This window comes from Ovis canadensis, chromosome 11 (assembly GCF_042477335.2).
Source record: "Ovis canadensis isolate MfBH-ARS-UI-01 breed Bighorn chromosome 11, ARS-UI_OviCan_v2, whole genome shotgun sequence".
Taxonomy (NCBI): domain Eukaryota; kingdom Metazoa; phylum Chordata; class Mammalia; order Artiodactyla; family Bovidae; genus Ovis; species Ovis canadensis.
In genome coordinates this window covers 61,717,605-61,738,046 of record NC_091255.1, presented here as the reverse complement: position 1 = coordinate 61,738,046, position 20,442 = coordinate 61,717,605, and the positions used below count along the sequence as shown (strand labels likewise).

At 52.5% G+C, this 20,442-nt stretch overlaps 1 protein-coding gene across 1 annotated transcript in view; it reads right to left on the bottom strand.

Moving 5' to 3' along the window:
- The window catches only part of DNAH17 (dynein axonemal heavy chain 17), a 97,110-nt gene extending 76,991 nt beyond the window's left edge, over positions 1-20,119 (bottom strand). The window contains exons 1-15 of the mRNA XM_069541994.1: positions 19,775-20,119; positions 17,966-18,159; positions 16,983-17,175; positions 16,706-16,805; positions 16,366-16,451; positions 16,026-16,151; positions 15,130-15,282; positions 14,939-15,025; positions 13,126-13,293; positions 12,782-12,898; positions 7,974-8,239; positions 7,191-7,386; positions 6,133-6,279; positions 674-782; positions 251-354 (exon numbers count right to left, since the gene is read on the bottom strand). Of these exons, the coding sequence (XP_069398095.1) occupies positions 251-354; positions 674-782; positions 6,133-6,279; positions 7,191-7,386; positions 7,974-8,239; positions 12,782-12,898; positions 13,126-13,293; positions 14,939-15,025; positions 15,130-15,282; positions 16,026-16,151; positions 16,366-16,451; positions 16,706-16,805; positions 16,983-17,175; positions 17,966-18,159; positions 19,775-20,119 (2,391 nt within the window). The remainder of the gene's footprint in view (positions 1-250; positions 355-673; positions 783-6,132; positions 6,280-7,190; positions 7,387-7,973; positions 8,240-12,781; positions 12,899-13,125; positions 13,294-14,938; positions 15,026-15,129; positions 15,283-16,025; positions 16,152-16,365; positions 16,452-16,705; positions 16,806-16,982; positions 17,176-17,965; positions 18,160-19,774) is intronic.
- Positions 20,120-20,442: the final 323 nt, after the last annotated feature.

Here is a 20,442-nt window from a genome sequence, read left to right as displayed (position 1 = left end):
TGGGGCTTCCCAGGTGGCACTAGTGGTAAAGAACCTGCCTGCCAGTGCGGGAGACATAAGAGACTCGGGTTTGATCCCTGGCTGGGGAGGATCCTTTGGAGAAGGGCACAGCCATGCACTCCAGTATTTCTGCCTACAGAATCCCATTCACAGAGGAGCCTGGTGGGCTGTGGTCCACAGGGTCGCAGAGCCGGACACGACTGAAGCGACTTAGCACACACACGCACGCTGTGCTTTGTGGGTTACTCACCTTCATGGCCTGGGAAATCCCCTCTACGTTTTGCTTTGCTTTTTGTATTCTGTTCTGCAAGTTGTGGAGAATTTCTCGCATCTCTTGAATATATTCAAACACACCTGAGAGAGAAGCATGAAGGGATCTTACAAAAGGAACAATTTAGCAAAGGCTGACTTGACAATCATTATTGTGACACAGCTCTGGGCAAGTCCTTCGGCCTCTCTGGAGCCTGAAGCAGAGAAAATGGTGGAGAACTTCCAGAAAGGCAGCATGGAGGGATAACACACATCATTTGTCCCTAAAGAATCAGGACCTCCCTATCCCCAAGTGGGCAGATCACTGATTCCACAAGAACTCTGGATGCTCGACGGGTTGGACCCCCCCTCCATCACTCTCACCCAAGTTTAACTCAAAGGGAAGCAAATATTGCCTTCACACCTTCACCATTCCAGAACAGTGTCGTCTCAGCATTCAGTAATTTGACATCGATTGCTTCCAATTCTGACTTTATCAGTGGAAATTCTACGTCCTTCACGGTGGTCTTTATCTGCAAAACAGGGGCTACAGTTTCAGGGCATTTGTTCCAAATGCACGCAGATTTAAGGTGTAAGGGTGTTTATTACTCAATACCAACCAAACCAGCTACCATTAGTGTGATTTAACTGGGAATTATGTGCACAAAGTTCAGGAGATTCCAACTTTTAAAATTATTATTTTTTTATCATCAAGGATTTATGTATATGCTTAACTCTGAATCACTTATGTTATGGGATAGAAAGAGGAGGAAATTCACTAACGTAAAAACAACGTGTATATAATCCAAAACTTTCAGTCATGTCCAACTCTTTATGACTCTGTGGACTGTAGCCTGCCACGCTCCTCTGTCCATGGGGTTCTCCAGGCAAGAATACTGGAGTGGGTTGCCACGCCCTCCTCCAGGGGATCTTCCCAACCCAGGGATAGAACCCGAGTCTCCTGCATTGTAGGCGGATTCTCTGCCACTCAATCACTCGGGAAGCTTAGAATCATAAAAAAGGAAATCAGAGGAATACACACTGGTAACTGGGACGTTTCTGGGGCATTTCTCAGAACATCACCTGGGCCATGATTTAAGGCTTAAAATGTGATTATACAGAGGAGGTCCAGGATCTGTGGAGAAGCCGTTCCACTAGTTAAACATCAGAATGAACTGCAAGGGAGGTTCCACACAGGCTCGATCTGGGTCTGCCCCGAGCTAAGAAATTCATGCAACGGTTGAAAGCGTCAGTTCACAGAATAGAAAAACACATGGAGGGTGTACACAGTTTTTTAAATATAAATTATTCTTTTAAATAATAAGCACCATTTGTGCTTCAGAATATTGTCCTATCTGGTAACATTTTGATTTACACGTAAGGTTCTCAAGGATAGGTCTATATAAAGTGAGGGATGTACATAGAAGCTCAATTGCACGTTAGATGCTATTTGCCTTTCACAATAACCCTTGACATATACTTAGTATTTTAAATGGAGCCCCCTCCCCACCCATGTCCTCCTTTTCAAACAATTAATTCCTAGAAAAGGTAGAGTATGGGCAGAGAAATAAAGCGTAATGGCTATTACCAGTGGAAAGCAGACAAAAGTAAAAGACAGTACTGACAGGATTATAAAGTGAGCCAATGTGAAATTTTGATTCCGTGTATCAACCTTTGGATATTAAGCAGTTACACCAATAGCTCAGACAAGAGCTAAATAATATTAGCCTTTTGTGATTTGCCCAGAGTAAACAAAGCTCACGGTCATGGGATCCACTCAATATGCCCTGTGTAGTACTTTTCAACAGCTATGTTATAAATCTACACCTTTAGGACATTTTTCCCAGACATCTCCCTCACCCCATCCCCAGCAGATTCTTTAAAGCTTCACCCCCACCTCCACTCTTGCCTAGCTCAGGCATTAATGGATATGAGCAGTCTGGGGGCCTGGGGGTCTCTCTCGACAACAGAAACTATGTTAAGAATAAGAAGCGCATTTAAAGGCAGTCTCCCCAGCCTTGTCGGCACCAGGGACTGGTTTTGTGGAAGACAATTTTTCCACCGACGGGGATAAGGGGAAATGGTTTGGGGATGATTCAAGTGCTTTGCATTTACTGTGCAGTTTATTTCTACTATTAGTACATCAACTCCACCTCAGATCATCAGGCATCAGATCCTGGAGGTTGGGGACCCCTGATCTAAAGGACCCCAGGAGCATCACCAGAGAGGGAAGGCAGTATCAATACTAAGGGTCATTGCAGACACTTAGCTCCAGGTCCTGTCTAACATTGCCTGACATTTGTCCATTCTTGCCCAACATTTTTATTCGAAGTGTCATTCACTGCTGAAGCTAACATGCCTCCCCTGCATGTGCTTGGTTGGGGTTTGTTTGGAAATACACAAGTGGAAGATAGTGCTCCGTTTTATTCTAATTAATATTTGTTGGATTTTTTGTTTGTTTCTGATTGCATCATTCTTAAAAAAAAACCCCAAAGACTTGCACTGAAAGTAACCCATGAAAATTTTTCCATGTGACTGCATCTCTAAGGCTTCCATTTTTCCTAAATGCCATGGCTGGGGGCACGTTCTAGGGAATGGATGAACACGACCTTCTTTGAGCCTGAAGAAGGTTGATTCTGGAGGAAGCTAATTCAAGGACATGCACTTAAGGCAGGCCCTGGGATTTCATGGTTCACAGGCCACGCTCAGGGCCTCTCTGGCCATCTGCTCCCTTCCTTCTGCAGCCCGAGTTTCTGCTCGCTCTGGTTTCTCTGCTGCCCCAAGACTCCAGTGATAAATGAGGCTGGGACCCAATTCCAAATTCCCAGGGTTCGGGCTTCCCGGCTGATCCTGCCAATGCAGCGGACACAGGTTTGATCCCAGTCAGGGAAGATCCCACATGCCACGGGGCAGCTGAGCCTGTGAGCCACAGCTGCGGAGCCCACGGACCCAGCGCCCGTGCTCTGCAACAGCAGAAGCCAGTGCACGAGAAGCCTGAAGACAGCTAGAGGAAGCACATGCACAGCAACGAAGGCCCCGCACGGCCAGGAGCGGACAACACCCAGTTCAGCTCAGTCGCTCAGTCGTGTCGACTCTTTGCGACCCCATGAATCGCAGCACGCCAGGCCTCCCTGTCCATCACCATCTCCCGGAGCTCACTCAGACTCACGTCCATCGAGTCGGTGATGCCATCCAGCCATCTCATGCTCGGTCGTCCCCTTCTCCTCCTGCCCCCAATCCCTCCCAGCATCTGAGTCTTTTCCAGTGAGTCAACTCTTTGCATCAGGTGGCCAAAATACTGGAGTTTCAGCTTTAGCATCAGTCCTTCCAAAGAAATCCCAGGGCTGATCTCCTTCAGAATGGACTGGTTGGATCTCCTTGCAGTCCAAGGGACTCTCAAGAGTCTTCTCCAACACCACAGGCCAAAAGAATCAATTCTTCGGCGCTCAGCTTTCTTCACAGTCCAACTCTCACATCCATACATGACCACAGGAAAAACCATAGCCTTGACTAGACGGACCTCAGTCGGCAAAATAATGTCTCTGCTTTTGAATATACTATCTAGGTTGGTCATAACTTTTCTTCCAAGGAGTAAGCGTCTTTTAATTTCATGGCTACAGTCACCATCTGCAGTGATTTTGGAGCCCAAAAAAATAAAGTCTGACACTGTTTCTACTGTTTCCCCATCTGTTTCCCATGAAGTGATCGGACCAGATGCCATGATCTTCATTTTCTGAATGTTGAGCTTTAAGCCAACTTTTTCACTCTCCTCTTTCACTTTCATCAAGAGGCTTTTTAGCTCCTCTTCACTTTCTGCCATAAGGGTGGTGTCATCTGCATATCTGAGGTGATTGATATTTCTCCCGGCAATCTTGATTCCAGCTTGTGTTTCTTCCAGTCCAGCGTTTCTCATGATGTACTCTGCATAGAAGTTAAATAAGCAGGGTGACAATATACAGCCTTGACATACTCCTTTTCCTATTTGGAACCAGTATGTTGTTCCATGTCCAGTTCTAACTCTTGCTTCCTGACCTGCATACAGATTTCTCAAGAGGCAGGTTAGGCAGATGGTATTCCCATCTCTTTCAGAATTTTCCACAGTTTATTGTGATCCACACAGTCAAAGGCTTTGGCATAGTCAATAAAGCAGAAATAGATGTTTTTCTGGAACTCTCTTGCTTTTTCCATGATCCAGTGGATGTTGGCAATTTGATCTCTGGTTCCTCTGCCTTTTCTAAAACCAGCTTGAACATCAGGGAGTTCACGGTTCACGTATTGCTGAAGTCTGGCTTGGAGAATTTTGAGCATTACTTTACTAGCATGTGAGATGAGTGTAATTGTGCGGTACTTTGAGCATTCTTTGGCATTGCCTTTCTTTGGAATTGGAATGAAAACTGACCTTTTCCAGTCCTGTGGCCATTGCTGAGTTTTCCAAATTTGCTGGCATATTAAGTGCAGCACTTTCACAGAATCATCTTTCAGGATTTGAAACAGCTCAACTGGAATTCCATCACCTCCATTAGCTTTGTTCGTAGTGATGGTTTCTAAGGCCCACTTGACTTCACATTCCAGGATGTCTGGCTCTAAGTGAGTGATCACATCATCATGATTATCTGGGTCGTGAAGATCTTTTTTGTACAGTTCTTCCATGTATTCTTGCCACCTCTTCTTTATATCTTCTGCTTCTGTTATGTCCAGACCATTTCTGTCCTTTATCGAGCCCATCTTTGCATGAAATGTTCCCTTGGTATCTCTAATTTTCTTGAAGAGATCTCTAGTCTTTCCCATTCTGTTGTTTTCCTCTATTTCTTTGCATTGATCACTGAAGAAGGCTTTCTTATCCCTTCTTGCTATTCTTTGGAACTCTGCATTCAAATGCTTATATCTTTCCTTTTCTCCTTTGCTTTTTGCCTCTCTTCTTTTCACAGCTATTTGTAAGGCCTCCCCAGACAGCCATTTTGCTTTTTCGCATTTCTTTTCCATGGGGATGGTCTTGATCCCTGTCTCCTGTACAATGTCACGAACCTCCGTCCATAGTTCATCAGGCACTCTATCAGATCTAGACCCTTAAATCTATTTCTCACTTCCACTGTATAATCATAAGGGATTTGATTTAGGTCATATCTGAATGGTCTAGCAGTTTTCCCTACTTTCTTCAATTTAAGTCTGAATTTGGTAATAAGGAGTTCATGATCTGAGCCACAGTCAGCTCCCGGTCTTGTTTTTGCTGACTGTATAGAGCTTCTCCGTCTTTGGCTGCAAAGAATATAATCAGTCTGATTTCGGTGTTGACCATCTGGTGATGTCCATGTGTAGAATCTTCTCTTGTGTTGTTGGAAGAGGGTGTTTGCTATGACCAGTGCATTTTCTTGGCAAAACAAACCCAAATTCCCAAGGTTCAAGGAGAGAGAAACTCATTGGCCCCTTTTGGATGAGGCGTCTATGGTAGGCTGAATAATGGCCCCCAACGATGGCCGCTTCCTAATTCCCAAGACCTGTGACACCATGCCACATCGCCTTTGGCAAAAAAGAGGGTTTGCAGCGTGATTCACTTAAGGACCTTGACGTCAGGTGGGCCCAACTGGATGGCAAGGTCCTTATAAGAGGGAGCCGATAAAACAGATGAGAAGGGAGTGTGACGTGGTGTGATCAGGAGCGGAGGTGCTGTGATCCGCGGGTGGCGTGACGTGGCCTCCGGCCCAGGAATGCGGGCGACTGTAGGAGGTGGAAAAGGCAGGGACAGGGATTCACCCAGAGGGAGGCTCCAGCCACTCATCCACGGAAACGCACTCCCTTCTGCTCCACGTGGGGCTCGTACACCTTTGTCCTAAATGAAACCCCCCCAAATGCGGCGACCAAAAACGCAATGCAGCACCAGCTCACCTCATTGTACCAGCCGACAATGAGCTCCAAGTTGCCCACGAACTTCCGGAAGGTTTCGTGCTGGGAGAACAGGTTCTCGGCACTCCTGGGGATGTCCTGCTGCTGCTGAAAGCTCAGGTACTTGACCTCTCTCAGCACGGCCACCAACTGAGGCGAGTGAAGAGGACAGAAGCGGTCAGGTCTCACGGCACAGCGCTTGGCAGCACATGTGTAGGTCTGTCCCTGGGAGGCTTCTGCAGCCCCCAGGGGGAGCTGAGGGGAGGCCCCCCTGGGGGACAGGCTCTGCTGGCAGGATCAGGATGCCCCTTCGTCCAGCTCAGTCCATGAGGCCCTCACCTGCCCCCGCCTTTCTTTGAGGTACCTATCGCCACCTCCTCCCCGTGTGAGACCTGTTACGCTAGTTTATTGCTCCCTCCCCGCTTCTCCTGGCCCTTCCACCACCGCCTGCCCCCTTCGCTCTGTAGGAGGCAAGCTCCAGAAGGACAGAGATCTTTGTTGGTTCGCTAATTTATTCCAAGCACATACACAAAGTAAGTGCTTAGTAAATGTTTGTTGAAGAATGGATGTTAGTGGAAGAGACGGTTCGAGGGAAAGTCACACGTGAAATCACTGCTGACTTCACAAGCAAGGCTGACACGCTTGTGTGGGGCTGTGCTTGTGGAGGTCCAGGCTGCTCCCAGTTCTGCCCTGGCACATGGCTAACCATCCGGTTTCAGCCCCAGATGGTGTGGCTTCCCTCCAGCATCCCCAGCTCGACCAGGGGGCTTATTTATTCAGATCCTACAAAGACTTTTTTTTTTTTTTAAATTCTCAACCTGATGGTTCTTCTTGGGATCCTATGAAACGTGGCCCAGCTTTAAAACAGTACACTCATTCAAGCTATATTCAAGGATGCTATGATTGTCTCATATCTTAAACATATCCCAGGCACACTTCAAGCAACACTTCAATAATAAAGCTTTAGGGTAAATGTGACATAAACGTCAGCCCCACAGATATGTGCTGTCGGGAGGAGGGGGTGAGCCTCAGAGCTGCATGAGGAAGCAGATGGCACCCACCGCTTTGCTGAAGTTGACACGGATGAGATTGGTGACGGGGTCCCGCTGGATCAGGGGCTGCCCCAGGTTGAAGTGGCAGTCCTTGTCCACCCCCACCACCCACTGCTGGTAGATCCTCTCGCGGTAGCTTCTCAGCAGCTCCATCATCTCATCATATTTCTGGTAGATTAGCTTGGCCTCCACACTGGACATGACCCTGGAATCAGAGTTAGGGGGAGGGTCAGATACTGTCTCCCATGGGGCCTTACTGGCACCCCAACCGAGGCTTTCAGACCTCAGGGTGTTGCAGCAGCCAGCCAGCTCTCTCGTTTCTTCCAGGTTGAGACGCTGAACATACAAATAGACGATGCCCTATGTAGGTAGCATCTAACCCAGAAGGTCAAATGCTAACCCTTGTAATATTGGCCCCGAATGGCCACGACTTGATTCATAACCTCCAGGCTTCCCAAATTCCTCTCTTCTCTTCCAACTTAGGACCAACCAGAGAGCCAGATATGCCTTCCAACCAAACACACAGGACACCCTTCTCCTGCCCCGAAGCCAACAGCCTCCCTCGTTCTGCTGTGAGCTCTCGTGCTCATCCGCCTGCCTTCCAGGCTCTGCCAGACACAAGTAACAGTGGCCAACTCCCTGCTCTGGCCAGCTGTTCAGAGTAGAGGGCATGCGCTCCTGGGGTCTCTCCTGGGACCGTGCCCTGGGAAGGAAAGGTTTGGCCGATGGGAGGCGTGGGTCTGCCTCAGAGTGGGGACCGAGGAGCCCTGCAGGCCCAGGGCCCTCACTCACGGGTGGTCGATGTGCTTGAGGTCCCTCATGGGCGCCTCCAGCCTCTCCTGCAGCTCCAGGCTCCACTTGAGCTGCCCGGCCACGGGGGGCATGTTTTTGTGAATGGGGGGGATGTTGCCGTCTGCTGAGGCCGCGATCTGGGCGTCATACAGGATCTTGGTGTTGTCCAGCTCAGTGTCAAACAGCTCCAGCATGACCGAGTACCTGGGCACCACCTCAGCGAGAATCAGAGGCCGTTCCAAGAGGCCCCCACACATGTGCAGAAGCTGGAGAGAAAGGAGTGAATCTTCTTTGCTGAAGGGGCCCTGCTGGGAGGGGGGCCCATCCCCTCCCCCATGCCCGGCATCATCCACGGCTTGGACACTCTGTGGGGTCAGCCTTCAGAAGTAGGAAGACACGTGCCTTCAACACCAGGAAGTTTGCTCTGTGTAGCAACTGGCTAACCAGCTGCTTCTATGATTTCCATCTTGATGTATGCTGGGTCCCCACACACTCAACTTATAAACCAACAGTACAAACTAGGTTCAAGGTCTAGAAAAAGATTTGTTTCAGGACCAGGAGAAATCAGAGTTTGGGGAAAGAAGATTTAAACAGTTAGGAAATACCATTTTAAAAAATTGGGGGAGAAAAGCAGCTATCTATATAACCAGGGCTTGTGCTACGACGGGATTGAGAAATATCTTTGTCATGAGAATTATTGGGAAGACCACTGATCCTTAAGGATCCACCCAGGCAGGAGAAACCACTCGGGAAGCACTCTGAAAAGTGCTCTGGGGGAAAAGAGGTGAGGGGCAGGCTTGTCTTACACTACGTGGGGTCCCTGAACCACTAAACTTGCCAAATGCTGGTGTGGGGAGGAGCCCACAGGAGCCTCCCGGGGCTGCCATCCAGAGCACTGTGACCTGGGAAGCCTCAACAGCAGACTTAATTCCCTCACAGCCTGGAGGCAACAAGTTTTAATAAAGGTGGAAAGAGCTGTGCTCCCTCTGAAGGCTCCAGGGGAGAGTCCCTGGGTGGCCAGCAATCCTCGGCTTGTAGACCCATCACTGGACCCTCTGCCCACTTCGTCATGGAGCCATCTTCGCTATGTATGTCTGGCCCTGTGACTTTCCTCTTCTTCTGACACAGACCCCAGGATCACTGGATTAAGGCACAGGAGGTCAGCAGGAGGCCCTCAATGAACATCTCAATTACATCTGGGAGACCCTATTTTCAGTAATTCACAGGTCCTAGGGGTCTGCACCTCAACACTTCTCTCTAGTGGACTCAGTTCAATCCACCAAACAAGGACCCCATGCTCAGCCCTGGGTTGACTGGGTGGAGGTGGCAGAGGGGATGGGGATGGGGTTCAAATACTGTGCGGGTGCCCAGAGCAGGAAGTGCCGACTTCCAGGGAGTACTCAGCCCTGGGGCTTTGCAGAGATTACAGGGAAAGCTTGGCACACTCACAGGCCGTGACAGCAGAGGTTCAAGCATGGGCTTCCAGAGTCCTCAAGGAGCTGGGACAGCTCAGGTGCCCATGGCCTACCAGCCCAAGCACCCCGACCTGATTACTGCAGCAGGGGTCGTCACCTCACTCTGAGGGCAGTAACCATGCCTGAGCACCCTGCACGTAGTGAACTCATCACACTGAGGGTCTGAGAATGCTACGTACTCACATTCGCTAAACAAACAAAAAGCTCATAGAAGAGAATAAGGGAGGATCACCTGGATGTTTTGGTTGCGGTCCTGGCTGGCATCAGAGGGTGGATCAAGTGGCGACATAGAGGCAAGTTTCTTAAAAAATCCTCTCGCAGTGGTGGGAGGCCTGGAGGCACTGGGGGATGGGGCTGTGCCTGAGCACTGGGGAAGGGGCCCTTACTGCAGCCTGCAGAGAGTAGCCATGTGGGCTGGACAGTGTGACACGTGCTGGACATTTAGGAAGCTCCCAGCCAGCCAGGGGTCACCAGGGAAGTCCCCACGCCTGCCTGAGCCCTTGGACCCTGAAAGCCTGGACCCAAGTCTCAGACTTGCCTAGTTTTCAGTATGAAAACTAAGACCACTACTGTGTCTAAAAGTGGCCTTTTGGGGAAAGGGTGGAATAGTGGCTGCTGAGAAAGCAGGAGAGATTTTTAGGTCCCTGAAAGTCAACGAGAGCAGCCACTGACTCCCGGGAAGACGCTGTGACCCTGAGTTGCTAACCACGACTCCCTGCAGTGGCGGGGGACAAGGGCTCCCCACACACGAGGTCACCGGTGTCCTGTCTGAAAACTGCCACAGAGCAGTTGGGAAAAGCACGTTCCATTGCTTGACAACCCTCTTGACTTTTTTCCTCCCTCTTCCCTTTATTTCACGCTCACATGTTTTCTGGCCCCTGGCTTCTGGAAAGGAGGTTAATTTCATTTTCTGCCAGGAGGAGGTTGTGTGGAAAATTGCTCTAGAACCTTCCCAGCTGCGTGTGAATTACTGACAGCGAGAAATAGCATCCCGGCAGCTGGGGAACACGCAGGGGGTCAAGCGGACGGGCGGGAGGGCACCCCAAGGGCCTGTCCTAATTAGAGCAGAGGGTTGCCAAATGGGAAGAAAATGCTCTTCAGTATGGGAAGGAAGGTGAGCAGATGGAGACAGGGATAGTTTACGAGAGTCTTCCTGACTTATTTTCTTTCTCATCTAACACAAAGTCACGTGTCTGAAAAGGACTTTCTCTTGCGGAGTACAGAAGCTGATTTAGGCCAAGACGGAGAGGGGAAGTGCCTGTGAAAACACCCAGGGAGTGGACTTCAGTCCCACACGTGCCACCCAGAGTTCCTTCTTGGCCAGCTCCTCCCCTCCGAGGGGGCACCTATGGTCTCTGGCGACTTGGCGTGGACACCTCAACCCACCTCCTTCCCCATCACCGAAAGACAGCACAAGGTGGCACCCAGCCTCCAAGAGGCCTGAGGGTAAGCTTCTCCTGGTTTCATCCCCACCACAGGCAAGAAGGGCTAACTGGTGCCGCAGTCCATCAGCTCCAGCATCGTCTTCACTCTGGAGACCCCACCACAGGGGAGGACCGGCATTTCCAAATGGAGGTGCTGGCTGGCAACCTTACCTGGGACCCTTTGCACTTGGGTAGCCCTGGGGTTAACAGCCTCTGGTTCCTCCCTAAGGTCTGCCAGGGAGTCAGCAGGGAAAAGCTCCACTGCCTCAGCGGGGGCCGGTTCCCTCCACCAGGAAAGCCTGGCTTTGCACTGGGCTTGGTTCTGTGTCAACCCGAACCAAGCACCTGCCCTCAGGGAGTTTATATTCTAGTTGGGAGGACGACAGACATGAAGAGATCAGCACACAACAGATGCCAGGGAGAGCCAAGCATGAAGAAGGAAAACCAAGCAGGTCGGTGCTGGCAATGGCGGCGAGGGGAGAGCTCCCGCTGGGAGGAGGAGGTGAGTGGGGGGCCTCTCCAAGGAGGTGCCCGAGGCGGCTCCAAGGGGAAGGGTGTTCAGAGAAGGGAACAGCACGGAGGCTCTGTATTAATTTGCATTCATTGATATTTCGCCTGGAGCACCAACTCCATCCAAGACTTAATTGATTGTTTCACTTGCAGAGCTTCAAGTCCTCAAGCATTTTTGCTTTAGAAATACTCAAAAGGCAAAGGAACATCCTGGCAGGTCGGCACCAAATGCTGGCTGCCTCGTGAACTTGGACCGGGAAGGTCCAGGAACCCATCCCCATGTGCCTCCCGCCCCCGATACGTTCGCTGCTGAGGGGTCCTGCGGGAGGGGTGCACCAACCAGCAGAGGGGACGAGTGTCCAGCTCCTCACAGCTCCAGCCAGTTTGACCAGTGACAAAGGCCCCTTGTGGTTTTAACTTGCACTTTCCCGATCATTTGCGAGGCCAGACCAACAACCTATGCTATTGGCCGTTTGGGTTTCTCTTTCAAACTGATGGTCTCTAGGGGCGTTAGTGCTTTTCTGCAATCTGGTTTTTTTTTTTTTTTTAATGTTTTCATAAACATTTCCTTTTTCTAACTGTACAAGTGCTATACACCTAACCCGCACAAACTGGAGATAGTAGAAAGCTACACAGAAGACAGAAAAATATTAGCCATCACCCACCACCCAGAAATGACTCCCTGTCATAATACTGTGTATTGCGTCTATATACACAGAATACTGTGTATTCTCGGATCTCAAATGTTAAGAAAGAGTCAGTGTGGTTCAGCAGCTCAAAATGTGGATGTGTTTTATTTTTTAGAGCAACTCTGCATCTAACTTGTGCTCCTTATATGAGTAATGAGGGAACTGAATCAAAGAAGGACAAATGGAGAGCAGGACTCAGTATGACCCCATGCTCACTTTCCTCTCTTAAGATGAGAGGTAGCAGTAAGACCCCCTCACAAGCTACTCAAGGTTCCGACTGCTGACTCTCTAAGGCACTAAGAAAGGCTGCTGTCCTTTCTGGGCCTGGCTCTTCACCTACAATCTCCAGACTGCACGATTAGACCGATTCTGCAACCGTTCACTGGAAGGACTGATGCTGAAGCTGAAACTCCAATACTTTGGCCACCTGATACGAAGAACTGACTCATTGAAAAACAGCCTGATGCTGGGAAAGATTGAAGGCAGGAGAAGGGGATGACAGAGGATAAGATGGTTGGATGGTATCACCCACTCAATGGACATGAGTTTGAGTAAGCTCTGGGAGTTGGTGATGGACAAGGAGGCCTGAAGTGCTGCAGTCCATGGGGTCGCAAAGAATCGGACACGACTGAGCGACTGAACAACCGTTCTCAGCATCACGGAGCTGGTGTGACGAATCCTGTCAGGGCACACTCCCCACCCGCACCTACCTTTGTACTGGACTCAATAGAATTGCAGTCATCAAACCCTTGGCAGAAGATGGTGGCCAGCCTCCTATCCAGATCTTGAATTTTGGTCTCGAAATCAGCGTAGTCATCATCAAAACTCTGGAAGCAAATAAAATCACCAAGCTTAGAACCTTGACCAGCATACAAAGCCGGGAGTGGGAGCACTCTAAGCCCACCCACTGGGATTCAGGTTACTTCTCAGCAAGTTCACCGTCATGAGGGGAGAGTTCTTGTGCTGTCTTTTTTCCGCCACACGCTCTCCCCTCTGCATGCCTTCCCACCCTCGGAGCATTTGTCGTTGACCCTGCCCAGGCCCCCTAACTTACCGAATCTCCGGGGTCCAGGGGGTCATATTTGCAGTCAGCGAAAACCTTCACCAGCTCGAAGACCTCGTCATAGATCTGGGCCACCTGGCTTCCGAGAATGTTTCCCCTCACGCCCCCGAGCTCAATCTTCTCCAGCTTCAGAAACTCGATGGCTGTTTTATAAAGATCCTGGTGGAGGGAAATCCCCACACCTTCGTCAATTCAGTTTCCTGACTGACTCCCAAGGGGAGGAGCCCCTGATCCACAGAGCAGTCCGGAGGGGCCCTCTGCTTATCAGTGTTAATGTTCTCTAAAGCCGTTTCAGGGATGCAGACAGAGGGACGGAAGTAAGAGTCCTGTGACTAATCTCCCAGTTGTGATCATGGAGGAGGAGGAGATGAAGGTTGGGATCTTGTCCTGACCCAACACTGGGTGACATGCGTCTCTAAGTAAAATCACACTTTACAGGGGCCCCACTTCCTGGGCTGTGGGAGGAAGCGGTCAGAAAGGCAGACGGTGGTCCCTCACAGCCTCATGTACTGGGCGCCTGATGGATGTTTACAGGTAAATCCCACTTGCTCATTCCCTCCGAGACTTGCCTTCTCCAGCTCCTTTAGCCGAGATGGTACCTTCCTTTCCAGGATCGCTGGTTTGGCATTTAACCCCATTCAGTCCTACTGAGCAATCTATTACTTCTGTCTGTAGCTCTCATTTCCCCTTTGAGGCCCCCAAATCCTCATTGAGGACCACAAGCAGCCCCTGTGTGCCTGATCCGTGCTTGCAGGGCGCTCCAGCCCTCCCCTAAGCTGGAGACGAGGTTGGTGCCGTTTCCCACCAAAGATCCAAGGTGTATCGAGATATGACCCAAGCGAACCTACTGGAAAGTAGCAGCGTTGCCACGCCCCACATTCTGGGCCCCTCACACCAGAGGCGGGTGGAGCAGCTGGCATGGCCCATCGGGCAAGGGTGGGCAGCATGACCGTTCCCCACTCTTTCCCTGGCAGCCCCTCTTTTCCCAGCAGCTCCATCCCGATTCAGAATCTACAGTGTAGGAACCAGCAGCTATTTGGCCGGAAACTCGGCTGGGGCCCTCAAGTTCTCGGGCTGGGCGCCTTGGGGCGTGAAGAAACACTCTGTGACCGAGATATGGCATCTCAAGGGGTTTCCTGCTCTGCCTCCCAGAGGGTGTGGATGGGAACCATAGAGGCCTTCCCAGAGCCCCGGCTGACAACATCCCTCAAAAAATCACTGCCCAGTGGTTCAAGGATCCACCCCCCAACCCTGCTTTATTTTTTTAAATAGTGTAACATGTGTACAAAGTATATCTAAAAAAGAGACCCCCTACAGAACACAGAACAAGAAGGAAAACCTTCCTGCACTATACATGCCTTCACCTCTTACCTCTTCTCCCCAGAGGAACCTGTTCTAACCTCTTTAAAAGTGTTATTTGTCCCATGTCGTTCCATGTATCCCGTGTCGTTCCGTGTATCCAAATAAGGTCCTTCTGCAGAGCTCAGCTGTGCTAACTTAGCCCCACTCACCCTCTCCCTTGGCCTGCAGGCTTCCTGACCCAGGTCAATGAACCTGTCATTAGCCTGCTTGTGGACAGAAGGCAAGAGAAAAGGGGAAAGCAACTGAAATGGGCCGCTTTGTTCCGAGTTGCCAGCTCTGGGCCTGGTGGGGGCAGCCCCGGGACTTGGCTTCCCCCCTGGGGAAGCTGTCACACGGGTGTTTGGGTGTGACTTTTATTTCCCTCCTGGCAGGCCACGTGCAAGCACGACAAGGACAGAAGACAGTTCTCCTGAGAGGGAGGGGAGCCAAAGTCCACCTTTACCTCGATGGTCTGGACACGGCGGAAGAAGGAATTTATTCTGGAAAAGGCAAGAGAAGAAGGGAATTCCCAAGGCACCGGCTCCTTGTTCTTCTAGGAGAGAGAGGGAGAAAATGCAGGTCCATGGGGTGCCATGGGGTCCATATCACCCCAACTTCTTTCCCCTCTTCCGCTGTCCAAAACCCAGGCTGTACCTTGAAGAAAAGCTTCATGTTTGCACAACAGAAGTCGTAGGCCCGGTACAGCTCCTTCAGAACATTCACGGACAGAGAGATGCCGATCAGAACCTCCTCAATTTCCCCCTGCAGGCCTTTCAGCACCTCCTCGGGGCTCAGGAAGGTCCGTGTCTGGGTGGAAGGGAAGATGTTCCCAAGTTGAGCTGGAGGGGTGACACCCAGATGATACCCAGGTCCACAGCTACAAGGTCAGTTAAAACGATCCTCCTGCCCTGCCCCAGGCCACTAGACCACTTCTGACACACCCGCTGTCCCTCAGGCTCGTGGCCTAGCCAGTCTGCCCACCCAGGGCCAGTTGCAGGGCCTCTCAGCCCAGGCCAAGGTTACGGCACCACCAGACTCTGGAGGCAGATGATGAGGGGCCCAGAAAGGCAGTCCTGCTCTGCCTGCAGGACCCTGGGCCACCGCGTCCCTCTAGGCCGGGAGACAGGACCACGAGCCTGACTCTTACTCACTCTGGTAGCCCAGGGCCCAAAGCTGCAACTCAGACCTTGGAGGCTGTGTAACATGTGCTTGTGAAATGGAAGAAGGAAAGGGAACGGGTGTTGTCAGAGGAGATAAACCCCTCAAAGCCCCCGGCTGAGTCTTGGGGTGCCGGGACTCGGTGAGCAGCCCCTCTCTCATTCCTCCTCCCTCCCAGCATGAGGCAGGTTGGGTTGGCTCTGCCCAGATCTTGGGAGAACCCTGGGTGGCCACCCAGGGGGCCCTAGCCTTAGCCTGGAGCCTGAAAATTCTTGCACCCACATCTTTGCCTGTTTTTAAACTGCTGGGGAACATGGACCGGGATGCAGGGTGGGATAGGGGAGGGGAACACTGGAGGTGGGGGAGGGAAGGCACTGGGGCCTGGGGGCTACCATGTCGATGAGCTGGTTGCAGAACTCCTGCAGTATGACAATGATCCTGGAGGGTGTGTTGTAGTGCTCGGAGGTGGCCCAGATGAAGCAGATGGTGTATAGCACCTTGGTGATGAAGGTTGGGAGCTGGGGAGAGATAGGCGGGCAGGCACTTGGTCACAGCACCTCAGCTCCCCACTCCACACAGCTCCAGGAGGGGGAAACTCCAAGGGCAAGAAGAGATGCCCCCACCCAGTACTTGTGCCTGACCACAGCCAAGAAGCCTGCAGCCCCTTGCTGCCCCAAGACCCAAGCCCAGAGCCTGCCAAGCCAGCCAAGGGACCCTCTCCAGCTGATGTACCGCCGTGAAGTCGGCCTGTTCCATCTCCTCCAGCAGGATCCGCAGGGGCTTCAGGTACAGAACGATATCACTGGCTTCCTTCAGGCCTGCGTGGAACAAGAACAGGGGCTCATCCCCACGGGAGCAGAAACTGGCCCCCATCCCTGATGGCGAGAAGTGGTGACGGGCAGGTCATTGTGTTTACAGACACCTGCTCCCTCAAAAGGCGGGACTCCAGGAAACTGCTGATGGGGGGAGGCAGACCCCGCCTCATCCCCAGGGCTGTCAAGGGGCCTGCCCAGGAGGTGCTGACACCTTCCTCTGGTGGAGGGGGGACATTCTCATAGGGCCACCTGCTCACCTTCAGTAACATTCGTGTACACGTTTTGCAGGGCTGGCCAGTAGCAACTTTTGGCTTTTTCCAGGATCTCAACTATTTTATTCACTTTGGGCCTATTGAGCTGCAAAGGAGAAAAGGAGATCAATTTTTTTTTTTTTTAAACAGACCCCAGATGAAGCCTGCCTGACCTCCAGGCCGACGCTGAGGGATCTATCCGGGTTACCCGGGTCCCCTCGGGGAGGCTGGGTGCTCAGGACTCCAGTGGGCGCCCGGCCGCCGGGGGCAGAAGAGCCATCACCTGCTCGTAGATGTACTTGAGGTTCATCAGCCGGGCATCCCAGAACTCAAACTCGACTCGGGGCAGGGGGTGCAGCCCGTCCAGCAGGGCCTGGGCTGAGTCCTTGCTCAGCACGTCCCGGATCTGGTGGGACCAGTCGATGATGATGGTCTCGATGGCGTGCAGCAGGGAGTTGTCCAGGGAGGAGGGGATCCTGCAGAGCCGAGGGTTGGGGGCGGGTGGGGGACGCGCTCAGCTACACCCGCAGGCTTCCTCCAGCTCCATCCTCAATGGCCCTTGGCCAGGACAGAGCCTGAAACAACACTGGGTATTGCCCGGGGTACCGGTGCCCCCCAGGAAAGAGGACGAGGGGAGCCAGCTCTGGAATAAAATCCACGTTGCGCCATGGCTCCCAGGCAGTTCTGATCAGGTCACCAAAGGGTGAACGTTGGGGGCCTAGAGGGCCCGCCTGTGTGATGAGCCCTGCAGGAGCGCTTGCCCTCTGAAGGGAGTAAGGGAGCACGCAGGCACTGCCACAGCTTCAAGAGCTGCGCACACCATGCCGTTGCAAACGGCGCTCGGGCAGGTGCAAGGTGACACCTGGGGGTCCTTGGGCTTCTGGGGGGTCTCTGGGCAGCCCCAGCCTCCACTCAGAAGTGCAGCCTCCACCTGCTACAAACCTCTTCCATGCCCCTCACTGCTCCTCAGTACCCACGCCCTGAAGCTGGGGATCCCCCTTCCTGTGTGACCCTAGATGACGTGACGCTCTTGGCATGCCAGGTGATGCAGGCTCTAGAGCCTGTGTGTGATGGAGGGGGAGCTGGAGCATGGGGGTCCAGCCGTTGCCTAGTGGAGTCTGGGGGGCTCCAACGCCCCGTCTCAGACTCAGCACCTAAAGGCACAGTCCTGCCCTCCTGGGCTTCAGCACCAAGGCCAGTTTGTGGGGAGCTTGCCCTGAGGGTTCAGGGACCACCCCCCCTCCAGCTCCCCGACAGGGCCCTGACCTCTCCATGGACTCCAGCGTGCCATCCAGACTGCCCAGGTGCTCCGGGATGGGCAGCAGGGTCTTCCCCTTGATCTTGCCACTCATCACAAACATCTCGTTCTTCAGCTTGTGGACTTGCTTCACAATGTCCTCTGAGACCACGCTGGGCCAGCCGCTCATGTTTTCACTTTGGTTTAACAGGGAGTAGAGGACCTGAAAGGACAGGATTCTGTGGCTCTGCTTGAGCCTTCTCACCTGGGTGGGGGGACACCCAGGAGGAGTGGGGTCCTTGGCGACCCAGGACCCAGGGGAATCGAGCCCTTCTCCCTTTGAAGAAGGTGGTGGGGCCGGTCAAGGTGCGGAGACCGGTGATGAAAGCCTCCCCTGACCCTGTCTTTTGTTTGTTTGTTTGTTTGTTTGTTTTTAAATACTGATTGATTGATTTGGCTGCATTGAGTCTCAGTGGCATGTGGCAACACATGGGCTTAGTTGCCCTGTGGCATGTAGGATCTTAGCTCCACAACTACGGATTGAACCTGAATCCCCGGCATTGCAAAGCAGATTCTTATAAGCAGATTCTCACTGGATCACCAGGCAGGCCCCCCTGCGCCTGTGTCTTTGTAGGGGCAAAGCCATCTCCACACTCTTGCCACAAGAGCACTCACTCCTGGCTGAAGGCAGACTTTCCTTGCTGCCTAGGGGTGCTGTTATATGCTGAATTGTGTCCCCCTGATTCACATGTGGGAGCCGTGACCCCCAGCACCTCAGGATGTGACTGGATTTGGAGAGAGAGCTTTTCAAGAGGCAGTTAAGGGGAGCCCTAACCCGGTATGACTGTCGTCCTTAGAAGACATAAGGACACACGTGAAGTCGGCCATCCACAGCCAAGGACAAAGGACTCAGAACCAGCCCTGTTCACGCGTCGACCTGGGACTTGCAGCCTCCAAACCGGTGCTTTGTCAGGGATTGCTTCCGTGATGGTTCAGGGGGTGAAGAATCTGCCCGCAGTGCAGGAGACACAGGAGAAGTGGATACACCCTGGGTCGGGAAGTTACCATAGAGACACAAAAGGCAGCCCACTCCAGGATTCTTGCCTGAAAAATCCCACGGACAGAGGCCTGGCGGGCTGTAGCCTGCAGGGTCGCAAAGGGTCGGACACAACTGGGCGACCAGTTTTGGGCCATGCCAGCCATCTCGGGGGAGGTGAGGGGAGGTTGGTCTGGGTCCTGACTGAGCTACCCCTGTGGCCTGAATTTGTACAAGGTGGGGACGCCCACTACCCCCATCTCACAGACAAGCTGAGCGATGCCTAGGAGAGCTAAGTCACTGGAACTCTGGCTGGTCCGACTGTCCGGAGGGGACTGCACCTTCCCCACCTGCTGACAGTGAGGAGGCAGGGCAGTGGGGAGACATGTCATTCAGCGCTTGCTTTCCCCTTTCTCTGCTCCAAGTCTCAGAATTGGGAAACCCTTCTACTGCGTCTCGAATGGGCCACACCTTTCGAGGCTGTGGGCAGGGATTGTCCCCCGTGCAGACGGAGGGTCTAGTGACTTCAAGATAGACAGGTGGTGGCCAGGGCCACTCAGCCTTCACACGCACAGCATCACCTGGAGGTCTTGTTAGAAAGCAAGTCGGTCTCAGTGGCTAGGGCGGCCGGACCTGAGCTTTCTAACGCCTGACCTGCTGGCAGGCAATGCGGGTGTTGACCTGTGGACCCACCCCTGATTAGCAGGGTTCAAGGCCACGCACACAAAGCATGGGAAGCAGGCGTTGTTCTTCCTGAGCCCCCCACTCCCCCCACCCCGCCACGAGGCCTGGGTGTGTCTACCTCCTCCACAGTGGCGATCAGCTGGTCCACAGGCGTGGGGCTCATGTCCCCGTAGACCAGGCGTTCCTTGTAGTTGTCCTTGCCGATGTTCTCGGGTCTCTTCTTGACAAAGTACACCCCTTTGGACTTGAGGGAGGCCGGGAAGCCCAGGCAGGGTATGATCATGCCGGCGGGGTTGAGCGTCAACACCAGAACCAGAACATCTGGCTTCTCGAAGAAGTCGGTGAACAAAGCCATGTTCTCTTCCATCCCAATCATTTTACTCCACTTGTCCGGCTTGAACTTCAGGATGAGGGAAGTGACATTCTCCATATACTCCAGTCTGACGTCCGAGGGAATCGTCATCTTGATGTCCGCTTACACCTGTTATGGGAACAGAGACACTGAGGCAGCGGCCATCTCCTAGGGAATCTTTACTTCCCCGCCCATCACTGGAACCGCCTGAAATGCCCATTCCGGTCAATCAAGAGAGAAAGAAGGATCGTCGGGCAGACACTGCTTCCAGCTGCGGGGTGGGGTGGGGGTACCGGGAGCCTGTGTCCTGTTCTAGCTGGACAGCTGCCCTCTGCCTGGCTGTAGGTGTCACTGTGGAGCAGGGCCACCGGGCACTGTGTCTGCTTGAGTTCACCGTGACCATCAAGTTAATGGGCTGGGAAAGGCAGAGATGG